The sequence below is a fragment of the Ranitomeya variabilis genome, chromosome 8 (genome assembly GCF_051348905.1).
Source record: "Ranitomeya variabilis isolate aRanVar5 chromosome 8, aRanVar5.hap1, whole genome shotgun sequence".
Lineage (NCBI taxonomy): Eukaryota > Metazoa > Chordata > Amphibia > Anura > Dendrobatidae > Ranitomeya > Ranitomeya variabilis.
Genome location: NC_135239.1, coordinates 165,209,071 through 165,227,511, shown reverse-complemented (window position 1 = coordinate 165,227,511; position 18,441 = coordinate 165,209,071). Strand labels below are relative to the sequence as shown.

General features: G+C 44.7%; 1 protein-coding gene across 1 annotated transcript in view; it reads right to left on the bottom strand.

Annotated features, from left to right (window-relative positions):
• The window catches only part of ATRIP (ATR interacting protein), an 88,550-nt gene extending 71,616 nt beyond the window's left edge, over positions 1 to 16,934 (bottom strand). Inside the window, exons 1-4 of the mRNA XM_077276463.1 lie at positions 16,711 to 16,934; positions 5,821 to 6,232; positions 2,835 to 2,905; positions 334 to 504 (exon numbers count right to left, since the gene is read on the bottom strand). Coding sequence (XP_077132578.1) covers positions 334 to 504; positions 2,835 to 2,905; positions 5,821 to 6,214 — 636 coding nt within the window. The 5' untranslated portion in view covers positions 6,215 to 6,232; positions 16,711 to 16,934. The remainder of the gene's footprint in view (positions 1 to 333; positions 505 to 2,834; positions 2,906 to 5,820; positions 6,233 to 16,710) is intronic.
• Between the last annotated feature and the right edge of the window lie 1,507 nt (positions 16,935 to 18,441).

Sequence of the window (18,441 nt, the reverse complement as noted above, 5' to 3'; positions counted from 1 at the left end):
CATGCAATTGTCCTAAGCGGTGCCTGTATACAGTGACAGCACTGAGGGCAGCAGCCATGGGATGACTTCTCACTTCTGCTCATAAAGGAGAATTGGCGAGTAGGTATGTTCTAGGGCAGTGTGCCAAACCTTCACAATAATCCTCCTAAGCTGAACCAGTCATGTAACAAGTCAAAGACAGAACACTTTATAAAAATATAGGACTGGGTTTTCTTTTTCAGATGCACAAAAGGCAATTAAATAATTATTTCTTCTCTTTTTAAATCTCTTCTTTAAGCCCCACAAGCAATGGGACAGTCATCATTACTTTCCAAGGCAGAAATAAACACTTACTTTCTTCAACAGTTCTTTTTCTTTCTCACAGTACATTTGTGTCTTCTCTTTCTCCAGTGCAGTCTGAGCAATTCTTTGCTGTTCAAGGTTAGACTCTGTTTGACGCAAAGCATCTCGCAAAACTTTAATTTCACCATTCTTGATGACAGTATCATTTTGCAGCACTTTTAGCTGCAAGAAATATAATTAAGTCAGGTTTGTAAGAAAATTAAAAAAGGATCATGACAGGAACTGCTGAAAACCTTATCTTCTTTCAAAGGGAACTCATCACATGATTTATGCCGCCCGGACCAAGAGCATCATGAATTGGAGACCGGCCATGTTAATGCAGACATGTATGTTTTACTATGAAATGCTGCGGGGCTGGAGATGACGTGACCAGCCATGGAGAGAAGAAGCTGGCAGGGACAAACCTCTGCGACTAGTCATCTCAGCCCCAGCCATGTTGAATTTCAGAGTAAAGACATAAATGTTTGTAATGTAGTGGTTCAGGCAGCATGAATCATGACAGGTTTCCTTTAAAAGGTTTTTTTTAGGGAATATAATATTGATGAGCACTAATCAGGATAGGTTATCAATATCAGATCACCGACATGAGACACATAGGCCGATCAGCCACAGCAGCGTCCGGATGTAAACACAGAATGGAGCTAAACAGTCCAACTTTGTGTAGTCACTACCAAGAGCCGCAGCTCTCTGAGCCCAATGATCTAATATTGATGACCTATTAATATTATATGCCCAGACAACACCCTGTAAAGCTATGTGTATATACACACCAGCCATAGAGCCGCCAAGAACATGCTAAACAAAGCAGAAGCTCGGAGCCGTCGCTGCCTGAACTGCTCCTTTACGCGATCACATAAAGGGATTGTTCCCTTTCATTAAAGGTTAATTCAAGGCTATAGTAAAGAAATACTGGGCTGTACTCACCTTCCCCAGGTCCACCAGTGATTCTTTTGGAGCCTGCCTCAAACAGGAGGACGTGGCCAAAAATGTCGTCCAGCAGAGCAGGCCGTGACTCAGTCTGCATCAATACAGTCAATGGCCTCGCATACATCCAAACTCAGTTATCCAAAGCTTCACACGTAAGCCCCGAGGGAGCCACTGACTACAGGGTGAAACGCTATACTAACATACCCTAAGGAGGAAGCCTTTTCTTTACACTGCATCCACTGTGTAAAGTGCCAATTCATCTGCATTCTATTTTTCTCTAATTTTTTTTTTTTCTAAGAAAAAAGTAGTGATGAATAGGACCTCAGGTGTGTAATAGCCAAGATATAAAGCCTTTATAAACAAAGCATCTATAAATTTTGCCAAGTCAGAATGTAATTTCGATATGACATAGCTTTATGGACTATTAGCAATAACGGTATACTAGAGGGGAGCATCTACAAAGGGTGGCACTTACTCTGGAGTAGAGGCGTAACTGGAGTCCTATGGATCCCAGGGCAAAATTTGGGCCATGGCACCCCACCACCCACAAACATACTGGATGGTCAGATGCAGAGTTCAAAATCCTATAAAGACGATATTTTTGGGCCCCCATACGCCAATGACATCCCACTGTCTTGGCCCCCAATTACCGTAATGATCAACCTATCCTGGCACTATTCACAGACATTAAAACAAAAAAAAAATATATACACACACCACAATTCTTCTTATCTGTAGTGTTGTCTTCCACATTCCATAGCCAGCAATACAAATATTTGGTGAAATGCAGTGACTGGCACGTTGACGTAAGCTGCTACTTTTAGCACCTTTCCAGTTGACAGATTATAAATACAGCTCTGGCAAAAATTTAGAGACCACCACATCAAAACCCAGCCCAATCTCCAGACCTGAACCCCATTGAGAACCTCTGGAATGTAATCAAGAGGATGATGGATAGTCACAAGCCAAACAAAGAAGAACTGCTTACATTTTTGCTCCAGAAGCTGTGTGAAAGACTGGTGGAAAGCATGCCAAGACGCATGAAAGCTGTGATTAAAAATTATGGTTATTCCACAAAATATTGATTTCTGAACTCTTCCTGAGTAGCATGAGTATTGTTGTTTCTAAATGATTATAAACTTGTTTTGTTTGTTTTTTTGCATTATTTGAGGTCTGAAAGGACTGGTTTTTTTTCAATTTTGACCATTTTTCTTTGTCATAAAAAAAACCCCAAAATGTATTTGCTTGGAAATTTGAACACATGTTGTCAGAAGTTTATAGAATGAAAGAACAATTTACATTTTACTCAAAAATATACCTACAAAGAGAAAAATCAGACAAACTGAACATTTTGCAGTGGTCTCTTAATTTTTGCCGGAGCTTTATTTGTTGGGCGGCCCACTGCTGGGACTCACAATGATCTCTAAAATATAGGTCTTGAGGCCAGCCGTTCAGTATCAAGGGTGTAAATCCATCACTGTCAAATCTGGTATCCGATCCCATATAATAGTAATGTTATGCACATCAAAAATCCAGAAGAGCGATGCAGGAGAACCAACTCTTACCTTTTGCTTTAGCTCCTCATGTTCAGACTGCAGAATGCCAAATGCAGGGGTCTCATTATCAGTAAGAGAGTCTGAGAAAATAAAACAAGCTTTAATTTAAATTCCTTTTATTAAGAAGTCCAATGATTTTCTTATTTGGGCACATGGGTGTAAAGATTTGTAAACTTAATAAAAAAAAAAATTAAGTAGCAAAAGAAGTGAAAAGTCCCCCCAAAAAACATGTACCGTATTTTTCGGCATATTAGATGCACTTTTTCCCCAAAAAAATTGTGAGGAAAATGGGGGGTGCGTCTTATATGCGGAACGCAGGCTTACCGGCATTGTGGCGGCGACAGAGGTGCGGGCATGATGTGGCACGGTGAGCTGTATGGCGTGAGCAGGTCCCATCCATATTTGAGGTGAATCCGCGGCCCGGTATTGATGGAGCAGCAGCGCTGGTGAGTTACGGTATTTTCCGGTGGCGGCGGCCATCTTGCTGAGGCCGCGCGTGCGCAGATTCACTACTCTGCGTCCCAGGGCTTCAGGAAAATGGCCGCGGGAGGCCGCGCGTGCGCAGATGGAGATCGCGGCGGCCATTTTCCTGAAGCCCTGGGACGCAGAGTAGTGAATCTGCGCACGCGCGGCCTCAGCAAGTTGGCCGCCGCCGCCACCGGAAAATACCGTAACTCACCAGCGCTGCTGGCCGATGCAGGTACAGAACGCCGGGCGGGGGGAAGGTGGCCCGTTATTGTCCCATTGTTCCCCCGTGGCTCCTTTGTGTAGGGTAGGAGGACGCACAGACATGGCCGGGACCGGGGAGGTGGCAGGACGCCGGGCCCCAGCAGCTGGCACAGCACGGTGTGCCTGAGAATGGAGGCATGTGCATTGCTGAGGCCGGCTCTGCTCCTCCGTGGCCTGTGTACACTGTGTGCTGCACATGGCTGCCCCCGAGCAGGTGGCATTCTCGGGCCAGCACCACGCTGCAGCATTGTACGGCATGCGGAGGCATCTGCGTGACATGGTGGCACTGCCATAGGGCACAGGCCGAGGGTCCATGCAGGACTAGGGGGCATAGCTGCCAGTTACAGCTGGGTGGCAGACAAAACCCTCTTTCATGAGAGCCACCCATGCCCGGTGGGAATGACACAAGGATGTGTTGTTTGGGCTCATTCCCTGTCATTGCCCATCTGCAGTCTGTGTGCTGAGGGGGCTTCATCTGCCCCCTGGTGGGTGCGGGAGAATGTGCTGTCTCCACACCATCCCCACCATCAACAGTAAGGAGCAGGCTGACAACCGCGCCAGGCACAAGGGTTGTCAGCGGTGGAGTACCCAACATTGGCATATCACTGCAGAACTGGACGTGGCATTCTGGAGCCGTGGAAAGCTGGCGAATGTTTTCTGATTTTTTTTAAATGCTTTTTAAACTTTAATTTCTGATCAGTGCATCTCTATAAAATCAAGACGTTGGCTGCACTCAAGTGGTGTTATGTGTGATCCATAGTGGCAATATGTGTGATCGATAGTGACATTATGTGTGATGGATATTGGTGTTATGTGTGATCAATAGTGGCATTATGTTTGATCCATAGTGGCATTATGTGTGATCCATAGGGGCGTTCTGTGTGATGGATAGTGGCGTTATGTGTGATCCATAGGGGCATTATGTGTGATCATCCCACCGCACCTCAGCATCACCTCACCTCTGCCACCACCATGCCTCCTGTGACCCTGCTCTGCCACTACCTGCCCTCAGGTAAGAGATCTTAAATTCGGACAATAAGACGGACCCCATCTTATAAAAAAATCTTTTTTTCTGCATTTTTCACCCCAAATTTGGGGTGCGTCTTATATGCCGAAAAATACGGTAAGCTAGCAGCAAGTTATAATTATATATTTGGGACATTTAGATCTAAATATCACAACCTGTTCTCAACAATGTTTATGAAAACAGGACACTATGTTACACGATATGGGAAAGGAACTGAAGCCAGAAAGAAGGTTTACATGCTAAAAATCAAAATTTTATTTTCTACGGCGATAGATTACAACCAATTGCTGGTGGCTGACGTCACAGACAGAAACGCTAATTGAGTTTCACAGTCACGTCTGTGGGTCTCCTGACCCGAACTCAACAGCCTCATGTATGCCATAAAATGTCTTTAAAGGGAATCTGTCAGCAAGTTTTTGCTATGTAATCTGACAGCAGGAGTTAGAGGCTGAGACAGAGTTTCTATATACACACATATTAATCAAGTAGACTCACCTTGCTTACTTCATTTTGTGATACATGGTGAACTCATTTGTATTTTTGTGATCTTTGGCTACTATTTCCCTCTGACCATATTCTTGTATATAGATTGTACATAACGTGTTCGATAGTATGTATATTCTGATTTTCACACAGAGAACCTTGACAAAAGGCCAATCATTGTCTGTACACATTGGTGAGAGATTATTAAAATATCACTTCAAGACAAGCCAGCATCTCCAGCTCAGTGACAAATATTCAGTATCAGCTGGGTGAGGGTGCGACACAAAGCACCCCCATTAATCAGCCGTTTTTCGGTTTTGGCCGGATGTGCTCAGTTGCACAGAACAGCACAGCTTGCTTATCTGTATCGTAGCGGCGTCAGGTGCTGCACATCCTCCCCTATTCTGATGAATTGGTGTTTATCTGCTATATCCCACCGCTGGCCCCTATACAGTTCACAGAGCCGTGTTGTGCAGCTCCGCAAGTGATCACATCTTGCCACCGCCGGCACCAGAAACAGCTGATTGCTGTGTCGTACTCCCACCGAGTATTTTTATTACATATTATATTTTATTTTTTTTAAACCTCAATGACAGCAAACAAAAATAAAAGGCGGACCAGTGACGGATCCCCTGACCACACCATTTATAATAACGCTGCAAAAAAACAAAACAAACAAAAAACAAAACAGATTATGGATTCAGTTTTTAGAAATGACAATATATCCATAAACATTTTGTGATTAAATACACATACTCAAAGCAACTCTTCCCCTTTTTGGTGGTGCAGGTCTTTGTGGCTGAAGAAAGGTAGAGGTCTGTCGATTATTTAAAATGGCATTGCCCTGCACATGATTTCCATGACTATTAGCAGTACCCACATCCTGCGTATAAGCCTGAGATGCAATAATGTCAATTTCCTCCAAATCATCAGCAGTGAAGTCTTCACCGTCACCAAAAACATCCTCCATAGCATTAAACTCAGAAGCGCTTGAACAGTAACGCTTTGAAGGAAGAAATATTCCTTGATCATTGCGGGGAGAATGGATACTTTGGTGAGTTGCAGAGGAGGAGTTGGCATAAACTTGATTTCCGCTGTATAACACAGAGAGGTTCCTTTTCTTTGTTGTAAACAGGGGGTTTATTGACATACTTTGCCAGCCGGACCACTGCAAGAAGAAAAAAAAAAAAAAACAGCAGAAAGTTTACAATCTGTAATGCTACTAAAAATTATTTTGTTTAACCCCTTTCCGACATCGGGGGTGATAGTACGCCGATGTTGGACACCCTCCCTTTTATGTGGGCTCCAGCCTTGAGCCCACATCTTTCTGGCATGTGTCAGCTGTTTTGAACAGGTGACATGTGCCACCAACAGCCTTGGGCGGAATCACGATCCACCAGCAGCTGTTAACCCATTAAATGCCTCGTCAGAGAGCGGCATTTCACACGCGCTTTCGGCAAGCGCGCAGGAAATACCGCTCATCAGTGCCAGTGTCACATGACCGTGGGTCGCCGATGGGTCGGCATGACAACCAGAGCTCTCCAGCAGACCTCTACAATCATCACTGTCTGATTGCTATGAGCGCCGTCCGGTGGTCGGCACTCATAGCAAGTCAGCAATTCTACTACGTACAGGCAATCTGATCATCGCCTATATGTAGCAGAGGCGATCGGGTTATGGCAGCCTTCCATGGAGATTATTGAAGCATGCCAAAAGTTTAAAAAAAAAAAAGTTTTTTAAAAATATTAAAATAAAAATATAAAGTTCAAATCACCCCCTTTTGCCGTATTCAAAATAAAATGAAAATAAATAAATACATACATTAAAAAACCCTGCACATATTTGGTAACGCTGCGTTCAGAATCACCCGATCGGTCAATAAAAAAAAAAAGGATTAACCCGGTCGCTAAACGGAGTAACGAGAAAAAAAGTCAAGACACCAGAATTACATTTTTTTGTTTGCCGCAACATTACATTAAAATGCAATAACGGGCGATCAAAAAAGATCCTATCTGCACCAAAATGGTATGATTAAAAACGTCAGCTCGGCGCGCCAAAAATAAGCCATCGCCCAACACGAGATCACAAAAACTGGAGACGCTACAGGTATTGGAAAATGGTGCAAATTTTTTTTTTTTTTTTTTTTTTTTTACAAATTTCGGAATTTTTTTTTTACCACTTAGACACCACACATGTGTAGGTTCTTTTTTTTTTTTTTTTATCCAAGAACTTGCAATAACCTGGAAAATCATAATGGCAGGTCAGTTTTAGCATTTAGTGAATCTAGGAGAAAAAAAAATTGCACTTTTTTTTGCAATTTCACAGCACTTTCAATTTTTTTCCCTTTTTCCAGTACACGATATAGTAAATCCAATGGTGTTGTTCAAAGGTAGAACTTGTCGGGCAAAAAACAAGCCCTCACATGGCCATATTGACCAAAAAAATAAAAAAAATTTTAAAAGTTATGGCTCTGGGAAGAAGGGAAGCAAAAAATGAAAATGCAAAAAACAAAAATACCTCTGGTCGTTAAGGGATTAAAACAGGGGTTCCCAACCTGTGGCTCGCGGTCTCTGCCAGCTTGGTGCATTAGTGCCATGTCTCACAAACCACCATCAACAGTAACGGCTATATCCATATAGATAGCGGTCACTTGCCAGTATGGCTTGAAAATATCCAGAATGGGCAACTAAGGCTTGTTTCACATTTGCGGTTGTGTCCGCAGCGTTTCTACCGCATATATCCGCATGCGTTGTGTATTCCGCATGCGTTGTGTATTCCTATATTTAACATTAGGGACGCATGCGTTTTTTATTTTTCGCGTTTTGCCGCGTTTGACGACGCATGCGTCGTTTCGTCATTTGCGGCTTGGCGCGGAAATGCAACATGTAGTTGTGAGGGTGATCTCTTAAAGTGAGATCAATATGATTGCTTGTACCTGACCAAATATAAGCTGAGTGCTAGCTTAGAGGCTCAGAATGCATCAGATTCACAGAGACTGTTACAAACTCCTCTCTGTCAAAGATGATGCCCAACTGCTTTATTCTGAACAAAGGATGATACTAAAAACAGGAAATGGGGGAGGTCGCACAACTTTTGAATAGTTAGTGTCACTCTGATTGGTTCATTCCAACTTCATGTCCAAATGTGGGGTATTCCAGTGCCTTCACTCCTGCATTCCAAAGATTCCTTCCAGGTCAGTTTCAAGGATCTCCAAGACAGCTTCAAAGACACAATCGCCATCTTGCTACACCATATCTGAACTGATTTATATAAGGTTTAATAATTGATTTCATTAGACATTTTCTCCTTCACATAGTAATTTTTAGAGGCGTCAATTTGCCGCCTGGAAACGCATGCGGTCGACTGCGCAAGGATTGCGGCAAAAAAACGCATTGCTGTCTATATGAACGCATGCGTTCACAAGCACATGTGTTTGCTTGCGTTCGTGAACGCATGCGTTTCAAAAGAGAAAAACATGTCTAGACACTGATAAGCCACCCCCCCACATACAAGGTGATAAAGGGAGGGAGTGGACATTTGCAGGTCACTATTCAGCAGACACTGAAGCAGACGAGACACAGGCTACATCTTGGAGGAAAACAAGACACTGAACAATGTGAGTATATCCTAGCCAATGCCTTTATTTTCTATTTTCTGTCTCTACATGTCCTAATTTCTGCCATTTCTTTCTTTCTGCATGCATCAGAATGTCTTCTGCTTCTTCTGATGAGGAGTTTCGTCCTGGGCAGTCGGAAGTCGAGCATGTCAGTGAGGTGAGTACTTGCCTCCTCAGATTGGTAAGTGTTCACTGTCACATCTACACATGTGACAATTTGAATTTTTCATTTTTTTAGAGCTCTTCTTCAACTGCGGCACAGACTGGGCAGGAGCAGCGGACTCAAGGTCGGGTGGAAAGACGGCAGCGGGTACGTATACAAGGCTGACTGTTTACTGTATCCTCAGTGTAATGTTCTTGAATCTTCTTTTCTTTCCATTCCTATTTCTTAACTTTTTTCTTCTGGAATCCTTTTGTATGTTGACTTTCCTATTCATGCCATTTCTCATCATCTTTTTTTTCCCTTATGTTAATTCACTGAACTTTAATGACTTTATTTAATTTTTAGGTTCCACAACGGGAGGATGACCTAATTGAAAATGACCTCCTCATCTCCCTGGTCCAGGAGCGAGTCCCGTTGTGGGACACCCGGGATCCACTGCACTCAAACAACGTCACAATCCGGCGCCTATGGAATGAGGTGGCCAAAGAGATGTGGGATGGCTGGGACAACGCCCCGACTCGGGTCCGAAATGCATTTGGTAAGTATTGCACTGCAGTGTGAAGCAGCAGAGACCTTGGCCGTGCTCACTCGACTGTGTGTGATGAAAGAAACTCTCAGGAGTTTCTCTCATCACACACAGTTGTGTGAGCACGGCCAAAAGTCCTTTTTCTGACCATAAAAAAAAAATTAACAGTGGTCAAAGTCAAAACACGTTGGCGTTCGATGAAGGACCGCTTCAACAAGGACCTGCATCAAGAGAGCCGTGTTCCCAGTGGTTCAGGAGCAAGGATCAGAAGATCTAAATACTATCGAGTTCTGGCATTTTTAAGACAGGTCCTTGCCCAGAGAACGTAAGTATTTATCACGTGCATTAGGTTGTATTGTATTGCCATAATCTGTATTTTTCTATTCCACAGGATTTTGCGTCTGGTTAATTTTTGGTATTAATTTTCTTTTTCCTTTTTTCACAGCACATGGAGCACAACTGTTGGCCCTGATTCTAGAGCGGTCCTTCATCGTACAGCCACGGACCCGTCCCAGCCATCCAGCAGCGCTGCAGCAACTGGGCCTTCCACACTAACTGGAGACCAGGGAGCTGGTCCATCAGGTCTTCCCCTTTCGCAGTCCTCTTCCACTGCCCTTTTTTTGGGGCTCCTCCCGGCAGCGGCAGAGGGCATCAGACAGGTCACTCATGCCCGAGTTTTTGCACCTGAGCTCGGTTTTACACGACGCAATCAAGGCTTTGAGTGACCGAATGGATATTTCACATAACCTCTTGCATGCAAATATCCAGGTGGTCAACAAAAGCCTTGACCAAGTGAAAGCCGACCTCCAGAGGCCAGCACATCATTTTTTTAACCAAATTGAGCAGGGCATGTCGGAACACCTTACTCCTGATCTCCAGCTGAGTGTCATGCAGACCTGCAATGCTGCTTACGTGCAGGCTATGCAGCAGAGTCGGTATTTCCAGCAGACAGTGTCGGCATATCCAGCTGTGCCTTCACTGTCATGATTAACCTCAATGCCGACCTCTGTTGCATTCCACTGCACGACCACCTCAATTCCTAGCACTGCCGGGCACCACTACAGCACCACCACCATGCCGAGTGCAGTTGGACATCCCACCACCACCACCATGACAACCGCTGCTCCTGCTTGGACCTCCTCCACTGACACCACGATGCAGGACCCTGGTATGGCCTTGCGTACCGCCACCATGCAGCAGGACCCTGGCATGGCCTTGCGTACCGCCACCATGCACCAGGACCCTGGCATGGCTGCACGCTCTACGAGCGCTATGGACCCTGGCATGGCTGCACGCTCTACGAGCGCTATGGACCCTGGCATGGCTGCACGCTCTACGAGCGCTATGGACCCTGGCATGGCTGCACGCTCTACGAGCGCTATGGACCTTGCCTTGGCTGCACGCTCTACGAGCGCTATGGACCCTGGCATGGCAGCACGCTCTACGAGCGCTATGGACCCTGGCATGGCAGCACGCTCTACGAGCGCTATGGACCCTGGCATGGCAGCACGCTCTACGAGCGCTATGGACCCTGGCATGGCAGCACGCTCTACGAGTGCTATGGACCCTGGCATGGCAGCACGCTCTACGAGTGCTATGGACCCTGGCATGGCTGCACGCTCTACGAGTGCTATGGACCCTGGCATGGCTGCACACTATACGAGTGCTATGGACTCTGGCATGGCTGCACGCTCTACGAGCGCTATGGACTCTGGCATGGTGCAGCCGGACCCTGACAGGTCACCCAGCACTACGCCACATGAGCCCACCAAGGCTTCTCAGTACCCGGCAAACCCCCCAAAAAAACAAAAACAAAACAAAAAAAAAACAAAAACAAAAAAAAACAGAGGACTCATATTCTCCCCCCCTTCACCTCCCAATGTGTCTGTAATGTCAGGTTTGTCTCACCCTTCCAGTGCGTCTCAAGCCTCTCATGTGTCAAGCCCCATCCCCGAACTTCCTACTAGTTTCATTGCCCCTTCTCCTGCCACCTCTGCGTCGTCCACAGTTAGCCAGGCCTCAGTGCTTCACACCCCCCGTTTACATCACTCTACCCCAAGCCGGCGCAGTTAAATAAATTTTTTGGTTGTTAAAAAATAAAAAAAAATTGATTTGCCCCAATTATGTTTGGTTTATTGTGTCTTCTGCCGCCAGCAACACACACTGTGCGCCAAATAAGAAACTTCGCCACACACTTTATTTTTTGGCCACATCATATCTCCAGTAGTTATAAAAATAAAAAAAAATAGACTGCAGTTTTGTGTTTCTTTAGTATAGAGATATGAGGTGGGTCAAAAAATGTATACTTGTATTATCTCCATAATCTCTTCTTTCTGCTTTGTCTGTGACTAGTGTTGCAGTCAGAAGAGAAAATGGCAGACATACAGTGCAGACCTCTACTGAACAGGTCAGGTGTCAAAAAACTCATTAGTTAGGACACCTGACCTGGTGAGTAGAGAACTGCCTTGTATAACCTCCATTTTCTCTTCTGTGTACATAATCTATTACACACAAATTGAAGGGACGATGGTGATCACACACTGCATATCTATGCTCACCTGCACAGGTGTCAGAAATAGTGAATTCATGAAGCTGTTATATGCGCATCATGAATTCATTATTTCTGACACCTGACTTGATGAGTATACAGTAGATCTCTTTAGTGTGACAGTCATTGTCACTTCAGTCTGTGTCCAATGGATACAGCAGAACAGAATCAGGACGCAATGACGTCAACAAGCTTACCAATAAAGCAACATGCTGCCATAACACTAGCAGTATGTGGCCAGTGTTTTATATCAGTATTTGTAAGCCAAAACAAGGAGTGGAACAGTTAGAGGTAAATTATAATATTAACATATTAACTAGCACCTCTGCCTTTATCACCCACTCCTGGTTTTGGATTACAAATACTGATATTAAATACAGATCAAATACTGCCAGTTTTAGGACAGCCTTGGTTTGTAGAGGAAATACATAGGAGACACGGTCAACACAACCAAAAATAAAGTTTATTAATGAGAAATATTATTATTGTAGAAAATTACTGGTACAGATGTAATTACAACAGGACATTTACACAACATTGTCCTGCCATGACACACGTCCAATATCTGAATCAAAAAACGCAGCAAATTAGTCCCGCATGTGACCAACTGCTGCAGTTGACCGCAGCTGGTGATGCTGGAAATCGGGCAGTGGGTGTGCAACTGGTTCATCCAGTTCAATGTTGGGTTGCTCCTTAACCATTATATAATTGTGCAGAACCACACAGGCTTTGACCACCTCGTCGACTGTTTCCACTTTTAGATTTATGGCTGATGCAAGAATGCGCCATTTAGTGACCAGAATATGCCAAAGGTACACTCTACTGTTCTTCGGGCCCTGGTCAGTCTGTAGTTAAAGATCCTTCTAGTGTGGTTCAAGTCCCGACTGGAATAGGGCTTCAGTAGGTTTTCACACATCTGAAAGGCCTCATCCCCAACCATAACAAATGACATCGGTGGACCTTGAGTGTTGGGGAGAGGTTGTGGCGGGGGAGAATTGAAATTTTTGCCACACACACGGAGGCCCATATCCGAGTTCTTGAAAGTCTGGGAATCGTTGCCACGGCCAAAAGCTCCAATGTCCATGGCGATGAAGCGACAGTTCGCATCAGCTATTGCCATGAGCACAACAGAAAAATATTTTTTATAGTTGAAATGCTCCGATCCTGTTCTGGCAGGTTTGATAATGCGGATGTGCTTTCCATCCACCGCTCCTAAACAGTTGGGGAAATCACACACACTCCAGAATTTTTCTGAAATTTCAAGCCACATGTCGACGGTGGGTAGGGGTATAAACTCATCCCGGAGTACATTCCACAAAGCCCGACAGGTGTCCGCAACTATTCCGGAGAGGGTGGATATTCCAAGCCGGTATTGGAAGTTGAGGGATGATAAACTCTCTCCGGTTGCCAGAAATCTGTAAGAAAAAGAAACCCCCCAAAAATTAAAAACTATTCTATTTATGGTGTGGTTACGCAAAAGAAAGAAAGGAAAATACCCAAAACATACATGTCAGAAAACACAAAATTTGGACTGTCATTGGTTTAGATTTGGAACGTACCTTAATGTAACCAGCAGACGTTCCTCCGGTGGAATCACTCTACGGAGCTGGGTGTCCTGTCTACGTATGGCTCCTTGGACACGAGCAAGCAAATCCCGGAACAAGTCTTGCGACATCCTTGTATATTCATGGAATTTCTCCGGGTTGGCATTAAGCTCGCCATACAGCGTGTGATAGGCTCCAAGGCTCCACGGCTCTCACGTAGTTCGATAATGGGGTGTCTCCAAAAACGCCTACGTTGTCTCCTTCTCCATCTTTCGCGATTTCTGTCTTGCTCCCAAGCAAAAGCACAGGCAAGAAACAGCTTGATGCATAAATACAGGTTGAAATAAAAGCTCTCCATGCAAAGATCCATCATGACACAGGATACAGGTGCAAAATCTGAAGATTACAGCTGTTCAGGGGTCTATATAAAGAAATCCCATAATACACGCCCTCTGTAGTCCCATTGGCGGTGTCTGGTTATCTTGATTTTTCTCTTGTGAAATTTCTCATCATGCGCACCAAAAACGCAAACGTAGGAAAAAACGCATATAAACGTGGCGTTTTTTAACCGCATGCGTCTAAAAAACGCCGCGTTTGTACGCGTTTATTACACCACTTGCGGATGCGGATTAAACGCTGCGGATTTAAACACAAATGTGAAACTAGCCTAACAAGTATTAGAAGAAATTGCACCAAACAAGTACGGTAGATTATAATGATGACTCATAAAAAACTCACACATTTTTGTTAAAAATGAGATAATCAGACCAAAACGAGGGAAATAAATAAAAGAGGCAGGGAAAATGTCTAGAGAATCCTTATTGACTACCACTAATACAACACAGAAGGTAGTAAAAACAAGCATCTCATTGCATGGACTAATAATAACTCTGTACAGTCAGGAATGCAGGCTATTAAAATGTATTGCAAGGAAACAGTGGCCATTGTTACAGGGGTATAAAATTATTTAAAAAAAAAAAACCATTCCACCTCAACCAAGTTTCATATTTAGAAAAATAATAGTTTAGTGCAAAAAAAAAAAAAATTCCCTGAACAACTGTATAATGTGCAAAACCACAGGAAAGCAAAGTCCTATTTATACATTCGAAACCCCAGGAAAAACAAGGAGAATAAAAACACATACAAAAGGAGTTATATATTGTACAAGGTGCCCATGCCCAAAATATTATATAGGCATGCAGAACCAAGCGTGAATAGCAAGCAAGATTAAAAAAAAACATTTATAACATCAATCGATAATTCACGGGGCACCCATTATCAGAGTGTTTTATGTTAGTACATAATGGTAAAATATTGGGACGTTCATTTTGGGGACTACAATGTGTAAAGAAAAATTGGAAAAACAGGAAATTATTTAAAAATCCCACATCTTTCCTACAGCAAACGGATCGGTGGGAATGCACACCATACAGAATCCACTCAGTAAGGCAGATAAGAGCGAGTTTTCCCACTCAGTGGTTTGTAGCACTAACTACATTAATCCATTTTAGTTACATAACTATGAAGAGTAGATGGTGATTCTTGCGAGTAGTCCCCACACATAAGAGCAGATCTGGATGTGCATTTACTGGACTTGGGGGTGTAGAGATAAATTACCGTAAGGATAGTAAGTTGGAGATTGGAGCTAAATGTGACAGTGTAATGGGAGTGATCGATACAAGAATACTGAATCAGGGTAGGGTCGGGCTTGGATTGTATAAACCTTGTGAAAAATAATGTGATTTTAGGAATAACCCTGTGCCTCCATTTACCCCCAGAAGCCAATGAAAAAAACACACATTAATGGCCCGAATTTTCATCTGTGTTTTTAAAGTCCCTTTTTATTTATTTTTCTTTAAATCTTGTGGCATGTATCGCAAGAATTGCCTGGCGGACATAAAACCACTTTGATGAAATGGGATCAGGTGACCGGAGTACATTTGTGACAAATTTGGGGACTATGAGAAGTCACAATTGACGAATCAGGCAAAAAACCTCTGGACACCCTAAACTCCGCTCACAACAAAGAACAGCGAACTAATAAGACAAACTTGAAAAAAAGGTGAACGGAAATGGAAAAATGAATAAGGGGCAAGCAAAATAATACAAGCGCAAAAGTAATAATGAATCAGGCCCAAAATCTGCTAACTTGGCTCTGTTCACATGATGTCTGTCTGTTCCAATTCAGAAACAAACAAACAAACTAAAATGGATCCATCTAATGCAAACGGAAGATGGACAACACTGGTTATTAAAAGATCTGTCTGGTTTCTGTTTTCATAACTGAAGAAAGAGTGCAGCATGCAGAACGTCCTCTATTCTTAATAAAAAGAAAATTAAAAATTACATTAATGAAAACCAGAAGGACCCAAAAATAATCACTATGGTCCCTCTGTATCAGTCATCAGCAACTAATAATAATAATCTTTATTTATATAGCGCCAACATATTCCGCAGCGCTTTACAGTTTCAAACAACAGTCATAAGTAACAACGTTAACAATACAATAATTAAAGTGAAATAAGACGACCCTGCTTGTGAGAGCTTACAATCTACAACTGGATCTATTTCATCTATTCTGGGTAAGAAGTTTACCCAAAATGGAACAGAGAAACAAAGCATAGCGGCAGTCATCAGCAGTGATACTGTACAAGACAATGGGCCACACCACGGGGGCTGGGGGGCACACCGCCATGCCACATCACGGGGGCTGAAGGGGTGCACCGCCACAAGGGGGGACACACAACACAGGGGGGCACACCTCCACGCCACACCACGGGAGTTGGGGGCACACTGCCACGCCATAAGAGGGGGCCACACTATGGGGGCTGGGGGGCGCACCGCCACAAGGGGGGGGGGACACACTGCCACATCACGGGGGCTGGAGGGGTACACCGCCACATCACGGGGGCTGGGGGGGCGCACCGCCACATCACGGGGGCTGGGGGGGCGCACCACCGGGTCCACACCACCGGCTCTCTCGCCTTACTAACGCCGGCCTGCTGTAGTGCTGCATTCACACACGGCCTTTTCTTCTTCTACATGCCTGTTCACACCACAGACAGATGCCGGCCATTTCATGCTCTGCTGCCATGTATGCCCACACTCCTCATACTCTTCGCTTTATGCACAGCCATGCCCTATTACCCGCATAATGCGCCCCTTACACAATACCGTTTCCTGTAATACGCAAACCGCGTGCACCCCGCATAATGTAGCTGCAGGCCAGAGCCGCCCTGTTGTACCCACCACAGCGTCCTGACTGGGGGCTCACGGCCTGCACTTGCCCTCTCCACGACTCTCTCGCTCATAATTTGGCGGCTACACGATGGTGACTGATCCGGGGGAAACACAGGAAATGAGCAACCAATCAGCGCTCCTGTAACAAAGAGAGAGGTATGTCCTTCATGTGCAAAGGAAGCTGATTGGCTGGTGGATGTACGGTGTCCGCTAAGGCTCAGAATAGTGCGCCCGCCTCACTGTATTGTTCTGCATTTTTAGTGTATTGATTGCGGTGTTTGCGTAGCTGGGGCGAAAATAGCGCAAATATGAGGCGGCATCTCAGCCCCTCCCCCTCCGGGCCAGTGTAGAAGGTTTCTCTGTATGTGTCAGTGCGCGCCCTCTGGGTCACAGGCTGAGAGAGGAAAGCAACAGGAAAATACAGGATATAGATCATTTGCTTTGTGTGATTTGATTCTTGACAGCCCCTTAGTTCATGGAAATACTTTCTTAGGCTACGTTCACATTTGCGTTGTGCGCCGCAGCGCACAACGCAAACAAAAACGCAGCAAAACGCATGCACAACGCTGCGTTTTGCGCCGCATGCGTCGTTTTTTTCATTGAATTTGGACGCAGCAAAAATGCAACTTGCTGCGTCCTCTGCGCCCCGACGCGGGCGCCGCAGCGACGCATGCGGCGCAAAACGCAAGTGCGCCGCATGTCCATGCGCCCCCATGTTAAATATAGGGGCGCATGACGCATGCGGCGCCGCTGCGGCGCCCGACGCTGCGGCGCTGGCCGCAAATGTGAACGTAGCCTAAGAGGGATTGAGCTCACTGCACTCTGCACTCCATGCGGGGCTAGTGAGTAAAGCCCAGTTTATTTTCCTTTAAAACTGCAACCAGGAGACAGCAGGTTTTTTTTTATGAAAGTTGAAAACCAATAAGCCACGTTCACACATTCAGTATTTGGTCAGTATTTTACCTCAGTATTTGTAAACCAAAGCCAGGAGTGGAACAGAGGAAAAGTATAATAGAAACTCGTCACCATTTCTGTATTTATCACCCACTCCTGGTTTTGGCTTACACATACTGAGGTAAAATACTGACCGTGGCCTTAAGGCTGTCCACTACTTTTACATTGATGGCTTATTCTTAGGATAGGTCATCAATGTCTGATGGGCCGGTGTCCAACACCCGGCACCTCCACCAATCAGCAGCTATCACTGGCAGGGGCCGGAAGTAGACTCGGTAAACAAACACCTCATTGACTAGTCCAGCCTAATTAACACAGGAGAAGCAAACTTTATAAAAACTTCTTTAAAAATGTATTTATGTGATGATCACCGTAAAGGGCTGCTAGGCAACAATAAATACACAAATGCTGGTGAGTTGGAGTGAATGGGGGAGCTGTTAGGTTCACTTTAGGGCTAGAATCATAGATCCTGTGTCACAGCACAGACTGTGATGCACAGGACGGCCGCAGACCTCCTGACTTGACCTCAGTAGCATTATAGGCCTATATGAGGCTGCTACGTTTGGGTCAGGACACCCAAAGCTGGTCCATGCATCCCACTCCGTGACACAATGATCTATGATTTCAGCTTGCAACCTATGGAAATTACACCTTTTTTTTATCTCCTGATGGAGGGAGTGCCCTCTTGGGTATTGAGGGGTTTTTACATGAAACAGATTGTGACCATAGTTTTTGCATGGACCATATATGCACTTGTACAAGTTAATCATGTCCCCCCTCCCCTCA